At 40.1% G+C, this 19,521-nt stretch overlaps 1 protein-coding gene across 2 annotated transcripts; it reads right to left on the reverse strand.

The window, feature by feature from the left end:
- Positions 1–2,223: 2,223 nt before the first annotated feature.
- Positions 2,224–16,170, reverse strand: LMOD3 (leiomodin 3). Of its 2 annotated transcripts, XM_033210402.1 has the most exons (4): positions 16,083–16,170; positions 15,675–15,991; positions 12,325–13,671; positions 2,224–2,611 (listed from the first exon to the last, which is right to left on the reverse strand). In XM_033210402.1, the coding sequence occupies exons 2-4, from the start codon at positions 15,966–15,968 to the stop codon at positions 2,585–2,587; spliced, it is 1,668 nt and encodes a 555-aa protein (XP_033066293.1). In that variant the 5' UTR covers positions 15,969–15,991; positions 16,083–16,170; the 3' UTR covers positions 2,224–2,584. The 2 variants fall into 2 exon arrangements, with proteins under 2 accessions (XP_033066293.1, XP_033066292.1); XM_033210401.1 differs by having other exon boundaries at positions 15,675–16,170.
- Between the last annotated feature and the right edge of the window lie 3,351 nt (positions 16,171–19,521).

The raw sequence follows: 19,521 nt of genomic DNA on the forward strand, positions 1-19,521 counted from the left end.
TGCAACCTCCGCCTCCCATGTTTAGGCAATTCTCCTGCCTCAGCCTCCTAAGTAGCTGGGATTACAGGCATGAGCTACCATGACTGGCTAATTTTTTTTTTTTTTTTTTTTTTTTTTTAGTAGAAACGGGGTTTCACCATGTTGGTCAGGCTGGTCTTGAACTCCTGACCTCATGTGATTCACCCACCTCGGCCTCCTAAAGTGCTGGGATTACAGGCATGACCCACCACGCCAGCCTAGAATTTCAACTACTAATTTACATTAAGCTTTTAATTGTGTTTAAAGTGCTTTGCCCTATCAGAGTTTAGCCTCTTAAATGTAGTATGTGCTAGACACTTAAAAGTTTTGTTTGCCGGGCGTGGTGGCTGAAGCCTGTAATCCCAGCACTTTGGGAGGCCGAGACGGGCGGATCACGAGGTCAGGAGATGGAGACCATCCTGGCTAACACGGTGAAACCCCGTCTCTACTAAAAAAAATACAAAAAACTAGCCGGGAGAGGTGGCGGCGCCTGTAGTCCCAGCTATTCGGGAGGCTGAGGCAGGAGAATGGCGTAAACCCGGGAGGCAGAGCTTGCAGTGAGCTGAGATCCGACCACTGCACTCCAGCCTGGGCGACAGAGTGAGACTCCATCTCAAAAAAAAAAAAAAAGTTTTGTTACAGCGCTTTCTTAGCTATCCGGCTTTGTATGCAAGGATGTTTCCTAATTAAAGGATGAGAAAACAAAACTATCAGCCATTGAAAACTATACTTAAATTTGGATACTTTTGTACATACTAAATTATCTTTAAAAAAAGTAGAAACAGCATATTTCTTTCCCATGGCTTGTCTTTCCAAATAATGTGTTGTTTTTAAGTTTGTCCCTATTAGACCTGTTCTCCCCTACCCTGTTTTGTTTGATACATGCCACTTATGATACCATAAAAGGAGAAAGAAAGCAGGTGCCAATTATTCACTCAGGTAAAGGAGAGAGAAAAGGCACCAAAGCTTTTTATTATTATTTTTTTTTTTTTGAGATGGAGTATCACTCTATTGCCCAGGCTGGAGTACAGTGATGCGATCTCGGCTCAATGCAACCTCTGCCTCCCCAGTTCAAGCAATTCTCTTGCCTCAGCCTCCCGAGTAGCTGGGATTACAGGTGCCTGCCATCATGCCCAGTTAATTTTTGTATTTTCAGTAGAGACGGGGTTTCACCACGTTGACCACTCTGGTCTCAAACTCCTGACCTCTGGTGATCCGCCCTCCTCGGAGGTCTCCCATAGTGCTGGGATTACAGGTGTGAGCCACCGCGCCTGGCCCAAAGCTTAATTTTCTAATTTCTAGAGTTCACACTACTTCTATCATTACAAAAATCTCGAATTCTATGCACCTAGTGACTAGAATGAATAATTAAGGCCTCTAGGAATTTGGAAGGAGGACAGATTGGAGTTGTCTGGAAAGTTTTTTATGGAGGACACAGGGCCTGACCTGGGAGTTGAAGACTGGGTAGGACGTTCATTAATGGGGAACAGGAGGGAAGTCTCTTGGAAGGGTTAATGCGAGCAAAGGCACAAGGGTGTGCGCAAGGATGTTTCATCAAGAGGAGTATAAAGGATTTGTGGGAGATGAGACAGGGTTAGTAAACTGGGGCCAGGCAATGGAGTGCCTTAAAGAATACAATAAGTAGTTGAAGTTTAATCCTGTAAGCAAGTTTCCTTTAAAATATGTTTGAGAGCATTAAAATCAGACTTACAGAGTAAACATATATGTGTGTGTGTGTATTTTCCCAAAACCAAAAGCTTGTCAATAACTCTATTATGTGAAACGTTTTTTCTATAAAAACAGCATGCTGTCTCCCGTTGTCTCTCTATATATGAAAACTTGCTGCCAAGAAGTTTTCATATATGCAGGGTTTACTTTTCCTGTTGCTTTTCCTAGTGACACCTAGTTTTCACTAGGTTTTGTGGCTTATGTGTTCTGCCCCTCACAGGTACCCCTATAGAAAGAATACTCCAAAAATACCAAGGGAGTTGCCAAGCGAGAAAGCCAGGCAGGGTGGAAAACTGAAAATCTCCACTGATTCTCCAGAGAAGCACTAAGGAACAATCCTTTCATTTCAAAGCATCAGAAGGGCCAGGAGCTCAATTCATCCTTTTCCACAGAATGAAATAATTTGTTCCCTTTAAGATACTATGTGATGAATTACAGCAGAAGAGATGGAAGGAGAAAAGAATGGGAATACAATAGTTAACACTTCTGTTATATTTATTATTTACCAGAAGAAAACAATAATAAAGCAAATGTTTTAATTTTTTTTAAACTTCTGCTTCTGGAAACATGACTCTAAATTTCACCTAAGTCACTCAAATTGATTGCAAGTAGAAAATGTTGCCTCTGAATATTATATTTTATCTCCTTCCACCTTCTTCTTCAGCCCCTACTTCATGGCCCAAACATTCTGCCTTTTACGAATACCCTTATCAGATGGTAGCATTGTTCCCAGTTCTGGCACGTGGATCCTAAAGTATTGCTGCTGACATAGTCTCCATGCGGTAATCCAAGAGCCACTATTCCCATTTCTTGTTCTTCTAGATGACTCTGTTACCTCTTACGCCAGTTCTTTTGGCAGTTGCACCTGCGATTTAAGCATTTGAAGAAATGTGGGAAATTAATCCTGGAAATTTAAGAGCTTTACAGCAAAAATTACAAAATTTACATGCCTTAAAAGATACAGAATAGATTTGAAATTCCAGCCAAAGCACCCACAAAGTCAAGATAAAACAACAGTCATAACCACAGCCACCATTTATTGGACATTTACTAATGCCAAGGACTGTTCCAAGGGCTTTGAGCACACAGCAAAGTACATCATGGAAATAAGAAGACAGGTGCCCAAGTTGGCCTGAGTTCAAAGACTGGCACTAGCAAGTACTAGTTATGTGGTGTTGGGCATGAGTTTTCTCAGCTGTAAAATGATAATAACAGTATCTAATTCACAAGGCTATTATACAAGTGAGTAATCCATGTTAATGCCTTTTTTTTTTTTTTTTTTTGAGATGGAGTCTCAGTCTATCTCCCAGGCTGCAGTGCAGTGGCACATCTTGGCTCACTGCAACCTCCACCTCCCAGGTTCAAGCGATTCTCCTGCCTCAGCCTCCCAAGTAGCTGGGATTACAGGCATGTACCACCATGCCCAGCTAATTTTTGTATTTTTAGTAGAGACAGGGTTTCCCCATGTTGGCCAGGATGGTCTCAAACTCCTGGCCTCAAGCGATTCACCTGCCTCAGACTCCCAAAGTACTGAGATTACAGGCATGAGTGCCCAGCCTAACACTTTTTTTTCTCTCTCTCTTTAAGACAGAGTCTTGGTCTGTCACCAGGCTGGAGTGCAGTGGCACGATCTCGGCTCACTGCAACCTCCGCCTCCTGGGTTCAAGCAATTCTCCTGCTTCAGCCTCCTGAGTAGCTGGGACTACAGGTGAGCGCCACCACACCCAGCTAATTTTTGTACTTTTAGTAGAGACGGGGTTTCAACAACACTAAGTTTTAAAACACTATCTCATTACATCCTACAAAAGCCTTGTAAGGAGGGAAATGGCTCAGAGAAGACAGTAACTTGCCTAAGATCACACAGCTAGGAAGTGGCAGAGCAAGATTAGAGCCAGGTCTGCCTGATTTCAGTGCTTATTGTTATATACTGTCTGTAAAAATATCACTATAAGAATATAAAATATATGTTATTTTTAAAACAAGTCTTTCCTCTTTGAAGCACACTCCTAATCTGATGGTCAGAAATATTTAAACATGAAATATAAGCCTGGCAAGGTGGCATGCACCTGTAATCCTGGCTACTCAGGAGATTGAGATGGGAGAATCACTTGAGACCAGAAGTTCAAGACCAGCTTGAACAACAAAGTGAGACCCATAAGGCAACCTCTGCCTCCTAGGTTCAAGTGATTCTCCTGCCTCAGCCTCCCAAGTAGCTGGGACTACAGGTGCATGCCACCATACCCAGCTAATTTTTGTATTTTTAGTAGAGACGGGGTTTTACCATGTTAGCCAAGCTTGTCGTGAACTCCTGACCTCAGGTGATCCGCCTACCTTGGCCTCCCAAAGTGCTGGGATTACAGGTGTGAGCCACAGTACCCAGCCACCTGATTTTCTTAAAAGAGTTTTATTAAAAGGCTGGGTGCGGTGACTGATGCCTGTAATTCCAGCACTTTGGAGGCCGAGGTGGGCAGTTCGCCTGAGGTCAGGAGTTCAAGACAAGCCTGGCCAACATGGTGAAACCCTGTCTTTACTACAAATATAAAATTTAGCTGGGCATGGTGGCACATGCCTGTAATTCCAGCTACTCAGGAGGCTGAGGCAGGAGAATTGCTTGAACCTGGGAGGCAGAGGTTGCCTTGAGCTGGGATCCCGCCACTGCACTCCAGCCTGGGCGACAGAGACACCATCTCAAAAAAAAAATAAATTGTACATATATATATGTAAAGCATCCCCCAGGGCAAAAAAAAAAAAATTATGAAACAACAACAGAAGTCCAACACTTCAAACCCACTTCATACTTCTGCCTCATAGGAAAACCTTAAGGACAAGGCAAGTTTTTAAACGGTTTCAATTGTCATTGTATCTTAAGAAAGTAACTCATCCATCATATACGTATCTTCCAGAGAACACTGAAGATGCCCAGTGTCCCCTGGGCATTTGTTTAACAATGACTAGGAATGTTTCTCCCTGTATTGCTAATGTCCACCTGCCAGTGTGATGAACCATTTTGGTCATCTGCTATGGCTCCTCTTGCAGCCAGTTCTTGGCCCACAATCTTTGGCTAGGAATGTTTTCTCAGCATCGTGCCCACCAGAGAGGACCTTTGATGTGCGGCTGCCTACCAGCCTTCAAGCCAAGAAGACATCCATGGCTTCTGACCCTGTACCTCCCTTGTGCCAAGCTTTGAGAAGAGAGGGGTGTGACTGCACCCAGCAGGGCTCTCCCACGGAGAACACCAGTAGTTAAGAGAAACCATGAGTCAGGCATTTAAAATAACTGTAAAGCTGCAATAAATAGTTAAAACAGTGTGTTCTTTGTAATATGGAATGGAAAAAGAAGGATTTTATGAAAGTTATTCCCTGTATTTGTTTATATATGCATGGAAGAGTTCCAAAATAAATTTATATTTAAAAAAATTTAAATTATTTAGGGAGATGGAGATCTCACTATTGTCCAGGCTGGAGAGCAATGGTGCAATAACTCAATGCAGTCAGACCCTCCTGGCCTCAAGTGATCCTCTTGCCTTTTCCTCCCAAAGTACTGGTATTACAGGCGTGAACTACCATGCCCAGCCCAGAACAATATTTGAAAAAGAAAATGTAGCACTGACCCAGCATAGGAAACCCAGACACATATTTACTTATTTAAAATATGACCAAGCTGGTAGTTCAGATCACTGGGGAAAAGAGGAATGAGTCAGTAAATGATCACTGGTTAACTATTTGGAAAAGAAATAATAAAACAGCCTTTTTGCTTTCTACTGACTTTAAAAATTAACCCTTTAATTGATCCATAATATGAAATATTTTTTAAAAACCGTAAACTATAAAAGTTGCATGAAAAGGCAGGCACACATTTTAATGATTTTCGAAGAAGCCATTTCTAAGCAGAATACAAAAGATAGAAATCATAAAAATAGCTAGATACGTTATAAAAATGTAAAACTTACAAACAGAAGAGGATCAACTTGTGTTATTGTTAGAGAGCCTTTTCCCCCTTCGCTTGTTAGTTTTTAAAGAAAGTATGTCTAGTGTGCTTGTGTGTGTGTAGCATTACACAGGGCGCACATATGCATACACTCAGAGGCTGGGAGGCAGGGTGGGTGGGAAGGTTGGTTTCAGCACAGGCTATTTAATTTGGTCTGCCTGTATTAAGTTCCTGCTCTGGACCAACACCTCAGTGGGTGTCCAGGATAGAGATGAGCAAGACCTGCTTTGAAGAAGTCAGAATACTGTAGGAGAGTACACTGTGGCCAGAAGGGCTGTCAACCTGAAGCACAATGTAGGAGGTGCCATAAAAGAGGTGTGGACAAAGGGTAATGGAAATACACAGGCAGAATACTCCTGATGTTTTGTTGTAAAAAGCAGCATTTGAGTCAAGCCTTGGAAATTGGATAGATTCTAACAGATAGAGACAGAAGAAAAGGTAATTAGAGGCAAAGGGTGGTATAGAGGCAGGAAAGCAAGGCCCTTCAGGGAAGATAGCAGCAGACATGGTTTACCATAGATATCAGAGTCATGGTTGTCAAATGTGGTCCCGGAATAAGCAGCAGCAGCAGCAGCAGCATTACCAGAGAATTTGTCAGAAATGCAAATTCTTAGGCCCCATCCAAGACCTACTAAATCAGAGACTCTCTCAGTGGACTCAGTAATCTGTATTTGGCCCTTTGGGTGATTTTGATCCACAATAACATTTGAGAATCACTATACGGACTTTAGAAAAGTATATAAAAGACCTTTTTACCCACTACGCTTTAAAGGCAAGCAATTCTGGTTTACGTCATTCCTGGATTATACATGCTCTTGATGAGCTTGAAATGTTACATTACTTTTTTCCTATGGAGGCTCCCTTTATAAGAATTGTAACATTTCCAAAGCTATGATCTATGTTTGGCCTTGGCTCTTATAGATCAACCTGGTTTCTTTATTGGAGGCCCCAAAAATGGGGGAGAAGGGGTCGAAGGGAAAAAGGGAGTTGAAGATAACCCTGGAGTTTTAGACCTGAATGCGTGACAGAATGCAGATAAGATAGACAACTGGGAACTAGAAACCACCACAAGGCCTATAAATGAGCAGTTTAGTCTGGAGACAGATTGAATGTGCTAAGAAAACCCTGAGTGATCTAAAGGGAAAGGGAGACTTGGGGATTGTTCTAGATTATGTGACAAGAGAAAGAGAAGAAAATTTCCCATTACATGATGGGAAAGAGGAGAAAATTACAAAATATAGAGAACCTGGTTAAAGAGAAAGAATATAGAGAATATAGAGAACCTGGTTAAAGAGAAAGAAGATTTTATAAATGTGGCAAAGAAGAAATGGCCAGCGATGAAGATGAATGCTCAAGGGTTTATAAACTTCAAATCTGTAATCATAACTCCTAATGTGTCATGGAGTCTGTTGATTAACTAAGGCTGCTCATGACATTATTATACTGAAGACTTTCTGGAGGAAAGTTTAGCAATAGCTTTAGCCAACTGGATGGGAGCAGTCCAGATATATGTGAGTAAGCCTGAAGTGAAATTGAGTGAATGTTAAAATAGTAATCTTGCGTGATTGGCACAGAAGCTTGGATATGATACAAAATGCAGCTGGTCTCAGTGAATTAGACAGTTGCTGCAAATGGGATTTTATCTCAGTGAAAAGTACAAACACTCATTTGAGATGATAGGAGTGAGCAGACCACAACATTTTTGAAGATGAAAGAATATCGTACATTTGTCAGGGAGCCAGCCTAATGTCTTTGTGCTATCATACTGACTCAGCTTCATTAACTCAGAGGGAAATGATTTAGTCATTATCTAATAAATTCAGTTTGTTAGATAAGACAAAGATTTTTAAAAACATAGCTAAAAACAACAAGAGCAAACTAAAAAAATTCTACAGAAGCCAAATAAATCATGTAAATGAGGGAATCATGCCAGGTGCAAAGCAGAAAGGGCAAAAGAGAAAAACTAAAGGGTCCATGAGCATTCTCAAGGGTGAAACCAATGCACAGAAACAGCTGATTTTTTCCATGCCAGTGCGGTGTGGCCAGATCTGATGTTCCAAGTCATGCTAGATATCTGGATTTTTTTGCATGTGGCATTCAAAAACTTACACAATGATACCCAAGTCAAATAAAGTGGGCCTGCAGATCTGACCTCATGCTTTACCAGTTTTCCATACCTGGCCCATGGAGTAAATTTCTTTTAAACCGAATTGAATGGGTAATTTCTTAGAGGAGGAAGCATTTGAGCAAAGCAAGTATATGGATTGTCCTTTATTTTTTGCCAGCAACTTCATTTTAGGTATCCCAGGCCAGAGGCGTAGGGTAGGGAGAGAAGAAGCATTAATTTTTTTTTTGAAGACTTTTTTATTTTATTTTTTTGAGATAGAATCTCGCTCTGTTGCCTAGGCTGGAGTGCAGTGGCACCATCTTGTCTCACTGCAACCTCCACCCCCTGGGTTCTAGTGATTCTTACACCTCAGATTCCTGAGTAGCTGGAATTACAGGCGAGCACCACCACACTCAAATATTTTTGTATTTTTAGCAGAGACAGGGTTTCACCACATTGGCCAGTTTGGTCTCAAACTCCTGGCCTCAAGTGATCGACCTCCTAAAGTACTCGGATTACAGGCATGAGCCACCACATCCAGCATAAAAAACAATTTTAAAATACATGTGCTCTATCAAGTACAAAAATAATATTTCCAAATCTATAAGGAAAATAACTACTTTTATTTTTGACCCAGGGTCTCACTCTGTTGCCCAGACTGTAGTGCAGTGGCACAAACATGGCTCACTGCAGCCTTGACCTCCTGGGCTCAAGTGATTCTCCTGCCTCAGCCTCCTGTGTAGCTGGTACCACAGGTGCATGCCATTACACCAGGCTAACTTTTAAAAATTTTTTGTAGAAACAGGATCTCACTTTGTTTTGTTGCTCATGTTGGTCTTGAATTCCTGGGCTCAAGCAATCCTCCTGCCTTAGCCTCCCAAAGTGTTGAGATTACAGGTATGAACCACCGTTCCCAGCCAGTAACTACAATTTAAAATTTTTTTTCTGTCAGGCATGGTGGCTGATGCCTGTAATCCCAGCACTTGGGGAGGCCGAAGTGGAAGGATCACTTGAGCTTAAGAGTTTGAGACCAGCCTGGGCAACATAGTGAGATCTCATCTCTACTAATTAAAAAAAAAAAAAAAAATTAGCCGGGTATGGTGGCATGCATTTGTGGTCCCAGCTACTCAGGAGTCTGAGGTGGGATGATCACTTGAGCCCTGGCAGTTGAGGCTACAGTGAGCTGTAATTGAGCTACTGCACTCCAGCCTGGGTGATAGAGGGAGACTCTGTCTCAAAAACAAAAACACACACACACACAAAACTTTTCTAAGAAAAAAGTTTGTTTCTGAACAATGTTCTCTTTAGGAACATCACACACACACACACACACACACACACACACACAACTCCACAAGATTTCAAAACTGTGTTTTAATTTTAACCTCAGTCTTGAAAACCCAGGGATTTGGAGGGCATCTGTCCCAAACCCCCAAAACCCTTCATTTCACCTCTATCAAGTGAACATTGTCTTGTCTCATTTGATTGGCTAAAACCATCCCTTTCTGCTGGGATTTTGTGACATTACCATTTATAGTGTTTACTGTATTTTGAGTCTAAGATGTATATTTTGGGACATTTCAACAGCTCTGAAATCAGAATGCATCTTAAATTTGATGGTGTTTTACAATAGCTGGCTGGAGACCCAAGTGTGAACACATCATAGCTATCCATGCTATTATTACCTCCACTGAGTCATGTGCCCTGTTGATGTCATGTGCCCTGACACACACAGATGTATTGCCTCTTAAAATAGCTTTTAAAGAAAGATAAGTAAGCAAATGTGGTAAAGTGAGATGGTATGCAGGAATTCTTTGTACTACTTTTGACCTTCTGTAAGTCTAAAATGACCTCAAAATAAAAAGAAAACAAAATATCTTTTAAAAGATTATACTATGTTTTGGCTTTAAAGCAGAAATTTATACTACATGCAGAAATTTATAGTACATGCAGAAAGGCACAGAAACAGAATACGGGGAAGCAAATTGGTATTAGTGAAGCAAATTTTCATTAGTGCAACGAGGCACTTTCATATTTTTCTTGCTGCACATTTTCCAGCACCAAATAGATGAAGTTGTGTGACATTTTGTAACTGAGACACATGCAAACAGATGCCTGTCACAGGCCAAGCCAGGCAACTGAAGGCAAGAGAAATTGCCCGTCCTTCAGAATAAATGAAGCCATTTCAAAGCCTAGGGAGATATGCAAGTTTGTCATTCAAAAAACATGTCAGAGTTCACTTTGCAGCATGTTTTTCTTAGATTAAATTTTTTAAACCACCACCACCAAATACACTTAAAATTGGTAGCAGTTTTGAATGAAAATATGAAAAATGCAGTGCTTGGCGGGGTGTTTTATTCTTGCAATTATCATCATGAATTTATTTTAATGTCTTTTGTTCTAGATCCTAGACCCAAAACTGTAGTGTTCTCAGTTCAGTAAAAGGCAGAGGAGCTGAAAAATTAAACCTACACTGTAAGCTGTGTGTGAGGTCGAGACTGAACCTGACTTATCACTATATCCCCGGTCCTTCTCACCTGCCTGACATATATATTTGTTAGATTAACAAATAAGTGAATGGATAGAATGGAATTGACCCAGGGAAAATGGATTTGCTCAGCAGAGCACTCAGAAGTCAAGGAGTTGGTTCAGATGCTCTTTTGAACTCCATTCCCTCTTCTACTCTGAATTTACATGCCACCTTTAACACAGATTTTTTTAAAAGACGTCTCATCATTCTTTTCAGACTGTTCTTTTCTGAATGTACAGCCACCAAGGTGGCTTGAATATTCTTTGCCAATGACTAGTTACTGGAAAAGTGGTAGAACTAGTTTCTGTCAAACAACACCCCAATTCACTCCCAGGGGAGTTCTGGCTGTCTAGAGAAGAGCAGGTGCAGAAAGTCTTGATGTTGTGCCCAAGGGCAGGCAAAGAACCATTGTCCGACCTCATGTGACCTCCAGCATTCTCAACCTGGCCACTGCTCCAGGAAGAATCAGAGCCTCTCTAAACCATAGATGAAAGTCAGCTTTGATTCAGAATAATGGGCTATTGATAATTCTCCATTCTAGGAGATGGGAATAAGGACCATACATATGTATATATGTGAAAGACTAGCAATTATTTCAGAATATCAAGCTCTTTAAAGCAGAAAAAGAGCAAGCATGCATAAAAATTCAACATGTCTTTAAAAAACATGAATCTGTGTAATAAAATAATATACTGACTATTCTGTCAACATAATCTCATGGCTATATTACACAAGATTTTAAAATAATATAGTTAATTATCAATCACTGAACACATCTTTCAACCTCAATAAATGCCAATATAATAATGACCAAAACATTTTTATTTCTGCAACTTAAGTTGCAAGGAAAATAACCTTTCCATTCAGAAGTAATTGTGAATCATGGTAAATATTAAACTGAAACAGCGATTTTAAAACTCCATGAATTCATGGTGACACCAACCTGAAGTTCATCATTTATCTGCCTAAAAAGCAAGCAGTACAAATGTAATTTCAGACAGTCTCTCTTCATCTACTAAAAAGAACTGTTTCTATGCATTTTAGAAGCATTCAATTATCTACAATTGGCCCAATTTGGCCTTTTTTTTTTCTTTTTTGAGACGGAGTCTTGCTCTGTCACCAGGCTGGAGTGCAGTGGCACAATTTCAGTTCACTGCAACCTCCACCTCCCAGGTTCAAGCAATTCTCCTGCCTCAGCCTCCCGAGTAGCTGGGACTACAGGTGCCCACCACCAAGCCCAGATAATTTTTGTATTTTTAGTAGAGATGGGACTTCACCACGTTGGCCAGGATGATCTCAATCTCTTGACCTCGTGATCCACCTGCTTAGGCCTCCCAAAGTGCTGGAATTACAGGCGTGAGCCAATGCACCCAGCCTGGCCTCATTCTTATTTATTCCTCACTATAGGTTCCTGGGGATCTCTGAGTGTCAGCTCCATTGTGGCTGGAATGGTGTTCTTTTGAATATGCACTCGAAGAGGTCAGAAGAATGAGGTGAATTAAAGCTTGATTCTGGACTCAGAAACGGGGTTCAATGTCAGTTCTACCACTTCCTAGCTGTATCTCCTCCACCTCCACATGTTATTAAATTCTCTAAGCCTCAGTATCCTTTTTATTAAATGGGGAGAATAACAGTACCTAGACCTTATAGGGTTGGTAAGATGATTACATGAGTTAATTCATATAACGACTCCAGCCTGTAGTAAATGCTCCCTAAATATTAGCTGCTAATATTATTGTTACAGAAGTCATATAGGGGTATCTAGATATGGGGTGCTACAGGTATACATCCTTAAGGACAACAGTAATTTAGTTCTATTGGTAATACTCATTGGCTTCCCCCAGTTGGTCTCAATTAGTGAGTATCCCCTTATGTTAAAACAAATAGGGAATAAAGTTGGGATGCATTTTCTATGGAGGGTGCTCAGTCACCATTTCTCCCTCCGTCTACTTACAGGTTTAAGATAGGCGACATTGCTGTGACGAATGTCGTTTAGCAGCTGATCTCTGGGAGTGATTTCCACCAGTGGGGGTGGCCTGTTTCTCGGCACTGGCTTGAGCGTTTTGATGACATCTTTGAGGTTGGTTTTCTCGGGTGGTTCTTTGGCTTCCGGCATCCGAGATTTGCGCTGGATTCTCTTCAGCTTCACCACCCGGAAGGAGTCAGGGTCTGTCCTGTACTTCGGGGCCTGTGATGGCTTTTTCATCATTTCACTGTGTTGACTGAAGGGCACATTTTGGGGGTTGGGAGGCCGAGGTGGCGGCGGCTGGAAGAACTCCTGCATTCTGGAATCTGGCATGGGTCCTCCCAACATCTCCCACATCCCAGGGGGCAGCCCCAACCCATTCTCTAACATGGCTATCAGCTTCTTCTGTTCCTTGAGTTGCTGCTGTTTTTGCTCTTCCTGTCGTTTCTGCCTTTGTTTATCCTGATTCCTGGTGAGCAGATTAGTGACCACCATTCTGGGACCCGGAAGCTCAAAATGGTAGCCCATCTTCAGGAGAGTGCTGTTTGCCTTCAAAAGCCTGGCTATTTCCATTTCAGCATGGTGACCCAACATGTGCCTCTGATTGTGAAACCGAAGCTCAGTTAGCGTCTCATTAAACTGGAGACACCTCATGATGGCCACAATCCCTTTACCTGTGATGAAATTGGACTCGATGTTGAGAGTGGTGATGCTTCTATTTTCACGCAACATGTTAGCCAAGGCAAATGCTACATTCTCATCTGCACCCACATTGGCTAAACTGAATGTTCTGATGTGCTTGTTTTTCTTCATTGCATTGACAAAGTCCAGTAACATTTCTTTGGGGATGTTTTCAATGTTGTTCAGGTTGAGTTCCTTCATGTCAGGATCATTTTTTCTAACTCTCCTCAAGCTCCCGTCCAGGTCTGTCTGGTTTCCTGAAGGCCTGGCACTTACCTTCAAAAAGCTGGTATCTAGAGCTAACTTCTTAGGATCTAATTTTGATATTTTTTTCTCACTTTGTTCTTGGGCCTCTGGTCTGTCTCTCTGTTCTTTGAATGCTTTGTCAGTTACCTGCTGGCAGTTGTTCTCACAATTTCTAATTTGTTCCTTTGCTTTGCCTTCCTCTTCTCTGCTCGTTTTTTCACTCTCTTCACCATCATCCTCTCCTTCATCACCATCTTCTTCTTCTTCTTCATCAGTTTCTTGGACATTAGTGCTGCCCTTTGATTCTCTTTTATTTGCAACTATTTCATTATTGAGCTTTTCTTTTAAATACTGGGCCATATTTTTATTACGTTTGTCTATTTCTTCATGCGCTTCTTGAGTCTTTTCCTACAAGAGAGGTTTATGAGGGTTAGAATACATAGCAGAGAAGAAATATGAAGTAGAGCATCAGCTAGTGGAGATAAGAAAAATACTTGTTTAAAAGAGCTGGTTGCTATTTTAAATAATGCTTATTTAAATAGCTGATTGCTAAAAATGGGTGGTTACCCCATCCTATAAATTACAATATTAAAATGAAACCTTATTTTGTTTTAATATTCTGTTTTTTAATGGTGTTTAATTTCAGAAGCAGTTAAAAATTGTTCTGAAAACCTGATAGAATTGTTCATCGATACATTGAAGGCTTGATTTTGTATATGCCAAATAGGCATCTAGTACTCAACAGTCCTGAGTTAGGGCAATAATTTCCTTATTATTCTAATACATTTATAATATATTGGAATAATGAAATTATTGCCCTAAAATTAACATTCCTACAATGTCTACTAATCTAGTGTAGAATGTACATGAACTTCCTCTGAGAACATAACATAATGTATGGAAAATTAGATCAGTTTGATATTTTGGAATATATATATATTTAAAACCTCAATTTTGATTTTGAATATATATATATGTATATTTAAAACCTCAATTTTGATTGTATTTTTTCAGTTCTTTGAAAACTGCCATGGCTACTCTGTCTGGGACAAGTTTACTATCCTGGTTTCTTTTGAAAGAAAGTGTCTAGGAACCAGAGCCAGCTGTAAGATGAAACAGGATTATGCAGACAGTGAGAAATAATTCCTTAGTCTGGGAAATAAAATGGGCCTTTTATCAATAATGTGTATTAGATTCTTGCACATCAATTATAATGCTTTTCTATGCAATATGTGTGCCTCATAGGTATCATTTTGAAAGCCAGTATAGCAAGTTGAGACACAGGTTCATCTGAGCAAAAATTTCATGCTCATAACTAGGTCGGAAGAGCTAGTTAAGAAGTCACCTTAACCACCTGAAGTCTTCACCACTGCATTTCTCATCTTTACCAGAAGGGGGAGCCAACCATCAAGCTGTTTAAGTTATACCAGAGGAAGAAAAAAATGTTGCAAGTACTCATTTTTACCCCCGAAACCGGCATTCACATAGAATTGGCTTTTAATCCATTGACCTCCAATTGTAAAAAATCTGCAAATTGTATCATGAACTCTAACCTGATCAATCCAGCTGTTTCTTTTCTTAATCTTAGTACATGTTTAAACTCTCCTGACTGTAAAACCAATCGACAACTTTCCTTAATTACAGCCAGCGTAGTAATTTAACAAGATGCGTTTTTGTCAACAGGCATAACCTAAAGAGACTTTACCTAGGAGGCATCTCTGTACTCTTTTTGTTAAGTCATTTTCAAGTGGAACATTAAAAAAAAATTATACTCATGCACAGTAAGTTTGCAGAGTCAACAATTCTAGGTTTCAGATTTTAGAAAGTGAAGAACTAGCTTCAAAAACCACTTAATAGCCATCTATTTCTAAATGTCGTCACTGACAGCCAATACATAATAATAATATAAGACATTTTCTGGTTATTCGACTTGGTTTAATTGCAGGGTGTGTGGCCAGACTTCAGGAGGACTGAAATGTTTGACACTATGTACAAAACACTGCATATGTTTGGATGTGCCAGAGAGAGAGGCTACAGAGCTGTCATTAGTTTCTCAAAGGGGCCTGCAATAAAAAAGAAAGAGAGAGTTAAGGACAACTGCCTGAATTATGAGTTAAGTCACTAAGTATCGTGGCAATAGAACACAGGCTTTCTGACACAGCAAACCCGACAGCAATTTTTAAAAAGAGACATTTGCAAGAAATCACCCAATTTTCCCCTTGTAAATATAAATGTAAGTATTTCAGAAAGTTCCAGTCTGGAGTAGGATTAAATATTATGGTTTAATCTAGATATGGCAAAAACAAAGCAGAACCAAACCCTGGAGTCTTGAGAAATCACAGTTACAAAAGGGACACTTAACAGCCCATCCCAGGCAGCCATTTCTCTGTTGTACACAAATCTCTGGTTACCTCAGATTTCACAAAGGTGACAGGAACTCGTTCGTCTTCCAACATGCGCCTGGATGCCTTTTCCCAATACATATAATCAACAAGAGATTTATGATTGAAGTTTCCTGTCGGTGGCTTGTCAGTTTGATCTTTCTGAATCATTCCCACGGGAAGGCTGGGGTCAGGGGCCATGACTTCCATTTCCGACTGCAGTTCTTTCAGTTCTTCAGCGGACAAGTTGGCCAAGATTTCATCTTCATTAATCTCCTCATCGAGAAGTTCTTCTTGATCTGAATTTCTGCTATGCTCTGACATTGTTTTTTCTAAATATTATTTTACTAGAAAAGAATAATCAAAGATGATTTTTAAAAAGAAAGAAAAAAGCCTCAAGAAGGTCCCCACATTAACAAGTGTCGCAAGTTAACACACCCTTGAGATATTTTTTTTCCCCAGGAACCTCAGTGGTTTGCTGAGCAGCTAGGAGTGATCACAGCTAAGCTCTTGCCGGATCTATATTAAGCAGGGCTTGGCTGGATGGGGTCAATTTATGGAACTACTATGCTGCTCTCTTTTCGGTAACTTGAGTCAGCTGTGCAAATCCATCTGACATTTCAGTACAGCTGCTATGTTTGCCAGAGACTAGCAGAGACCACAGAATCTCTGCAGGAATAAAATTAATTATCTTCCTATATGCTATCATGTTGCCATACACAAATTCATGCAGCTCATACCTATATACCCCAATACTCCAGGGGATTCCACTTGTTTTTATTTAAATATTAAAGCAACTTACAATATTTCAGAAGGGAAATCCAACCAGTAACCTGAGTTCTTTTTGATGTGAAGAATTCACTTGAAGGTAGAAATCAAACTCTTAGGGTCTGCCTCTTCACTACAAGTTGACTGTGGAAGCAAGTAAAGTAGTGTACGGTGGAGCAAAGGTCTTGCTATGTCATTCATCCTCTGTGTAAGCCGAACCTTTGCAAGATGTCCTATTTGCATCTAGATCCTGTGATCTAACAGATGGGGACAACCAGCACTTGCATTTCCACTAAAAGTGAGTTTAATATTTTAAATTATTTGCTTTTCTTATTAAGTATCCATTAAGCCAATATCAATGAAAATGGATCTAAAGTGAAATGTTAAAAAAAAAATCCAGACCACTAATATACTAAAAGAAACTATGAGAAGATTTTTTTTCAAACCCTGAAGGGGCAATATGCCACATTTGTCCAAATTACAAATGTCCATTTCCTTTGACCCAGCAATTCCACTTTGAGAAATGTATCCTCAGATACACTACATGGGTAAAATGGCATGTGTGCAAGTTTACACAATATAGCAAAGTACAAAAGAGTGTGTTTCGCATGCTATTATTTGTGTGACAAAGGATACAAGAATATGTAATACACAAGTTTTATTATATATATATTTAAGACACGGTCTAGCTTTGTCACCCAGGCTGGAGTGCAGTGCTGCTCACTGCAACCTCTGCCTCCCAGGCTCAAGCCTCCTGAGTAGCTGGGACCACAGGTAGGCACCACTACACCCAGCTAATTTTTGTGTTTTTTGTAGAGACGGGGTTTTGCCATGTTGCTCAGGCTGGTCTTGAATTTCTGAGTTCACGCAATCCATCTGCCTCAGCCTCCCAAAGTTCTGGGATTACAGGCATGAGCCACCGTGCCTGGCCCGTAAATATATTGTTATTCAGAAATATACATTCATTGTACAAGAGTTAGGAAAACATAGGGAGGCAGAGAATAAAATTTTCCCCTTACCTCACTGTGAAGCTGCCACTATCAACATTTCGGTTTTTTCATTCCAGTCCTTTCTTTAAAGCATACAAACTCTATCATTTTTTCTCATCTGTTTTTTTGACTAAGTCAGGATTCTTTTTTTCTAGGCAACTGTGTACTCTACTACTAAATACTTTTTAAATTGTCATTTGTTAGGGTTCTTTATACGGATGCACCGATATTAATATTGGTTATATAAATTATGCACCATAATTTATATAACCAATCCTCAATTGTTGGATGTTTAGAATGTTTTCAATTCTTACAAGCACAAATAGTTCTTTAATAAAATTCCTATAGCTAAATAGTTTATAAACACACAAGTTTATTTCCTTAAATTGAACAAATTCCAAAAAGTGAAATTGCTAGGCCAAAGAAAATGAAGATTAAATACTTTTTATATGTAAATTAAAGTAACAGCAAAAACCACTATTACTTTTGTACCAACCTACTAGGACCCATCTCCAATCTATGTATATTAAATATTTACAGATACTATACATGTTGGCTGGGTGCTGTGGTTCATGTCTGCAATCCCAGCACTTGGGGAGGTCGAGGCGGGCAGATCACCTGAGGTCAAGAGTTCAAGACCAGCCTGGCCAATATAGCAAAACTCTATCTCTACTAAAAATACAAAAATTAGCCAGGCATGGTGGCGGGCACCTGTAGTCCCAGCTACCCAGGAGGCTGAGGCGGAGGTTGCAGTGAGCCGAGATCACACAACTGCACTCCAGCCTGGGTGGCAGAGCAAGACTCCATCTCAAAATAAATAAATAAAAACAAACAAACAGATATACATGTTACCATTCCAACATTTCATATATATGTAAGTTTGAAACTTGAGATATCCCATTCCTTTCTCCAAAAGTATCCAAGGATTTTAGTTTCTTGTGTATCTGTCCAAGGATATTTTATTGATAAAATTTGTGAAAAAGGAAAAGAAATCAAGTGTGAGTTTGAAATGGAAGTTAAAATATTTTCTTCCTACCCCAGTGTTTTATCTTGAGCACTCCAGTTTGAAAGGCTTTTCATACATAATTAATGCCCTGGAAAAGTATTTCCAATCTACTTGAATGAGAATTTTCTAAGGACACAGGTATGTACTGGCAACTTATCCTTGGCCTCGCCCCTATCAGGTCTTTTTTTTTTTTTTTGACACTGAGTCTCACTCTATTGCCTGGGCTGGAGTGCAGTGGTATGATCTCAGTTCACTGCAACCTCTCCCTGCTGGGTTCAAGTGATTCTTGTGCCTTAGCCTCCCCAGTAGCTGAGACTACAGGCGTGTACCACCACACATGGCGAATTTTTGTATTTTTAGTAGAGACTGGGGTTTTACCATGTTGGCCAGGCTGGTCTTGAACTCCTGACCCCAGGTGGTCTGCCCATCTCGGTCTTCCAAACTGCTGGGATTACAGGCATGAGCCACCATGCCTGGCCAGGTCTTCCTTTTAGTCCCTGTAAAAGGGGGAAGAGTTGGCCTTGGTGGGCATGGAGGTAGACCACTGATTTGTAGGCCATCATTTCATAGATTTTTCTTTGCAGAACAATGATCTAAAGAGGCTCAGAAAAAAAAAAAAAAAAAAAAAAAACATTTTGTTCAGTGAGGCTTGGGAAATGTTATATTCTGCATTTGTGTTTTAGATATTTGTAAAGCACAATTAACTTTGAGAAACTCTGAGAAATGCTACACTAAAGAAACCAATTTTTTAACCCAACCCTCCCCAACCTTAAATAATTCATACTTCGGGAAATACAGAGCTAAATATTAAAGAGGAGGCTCTGGAATCAGTATACCTGGATTTCAGTGTCAGCTGCATTCCTAAGTCATGTGATACTGAGCAACTTAGCCCATATCTGATAATAGTGTCTACCATATGCAATTATTGAGAAAATTAATGAGGTTTTATACAAATATATGAGGTTTTATTTATATAGATGTATATAGAGTAGGATGGTACATGGCACAGAGTAACCATCAATAAATGTTCAACAGTATTATTCTCATAACTCATGGATAACTGCAGAAATACTTAAAGAAAAACAAAGGCAATGATAAAATGCAGTATGTTTAC

Source organism: Trachypithecus francoisi, unplaced genomic scaffold, assembly GCF_009764315.1.
Source record: "Trachypithecus francoisi isolate TF-2019V2 unplaced genomic scaffold, Tfra_2.0 Lachesis_group0, whole genome shotgun sequence".
Taxonomy (NCBI): domain Eukaryota; kingdom Metazoa; phylum Chordata; class Mammalia; order Primates; family Cercopithecidae; genus Trachypithecus; species Trachypithecus francoisi.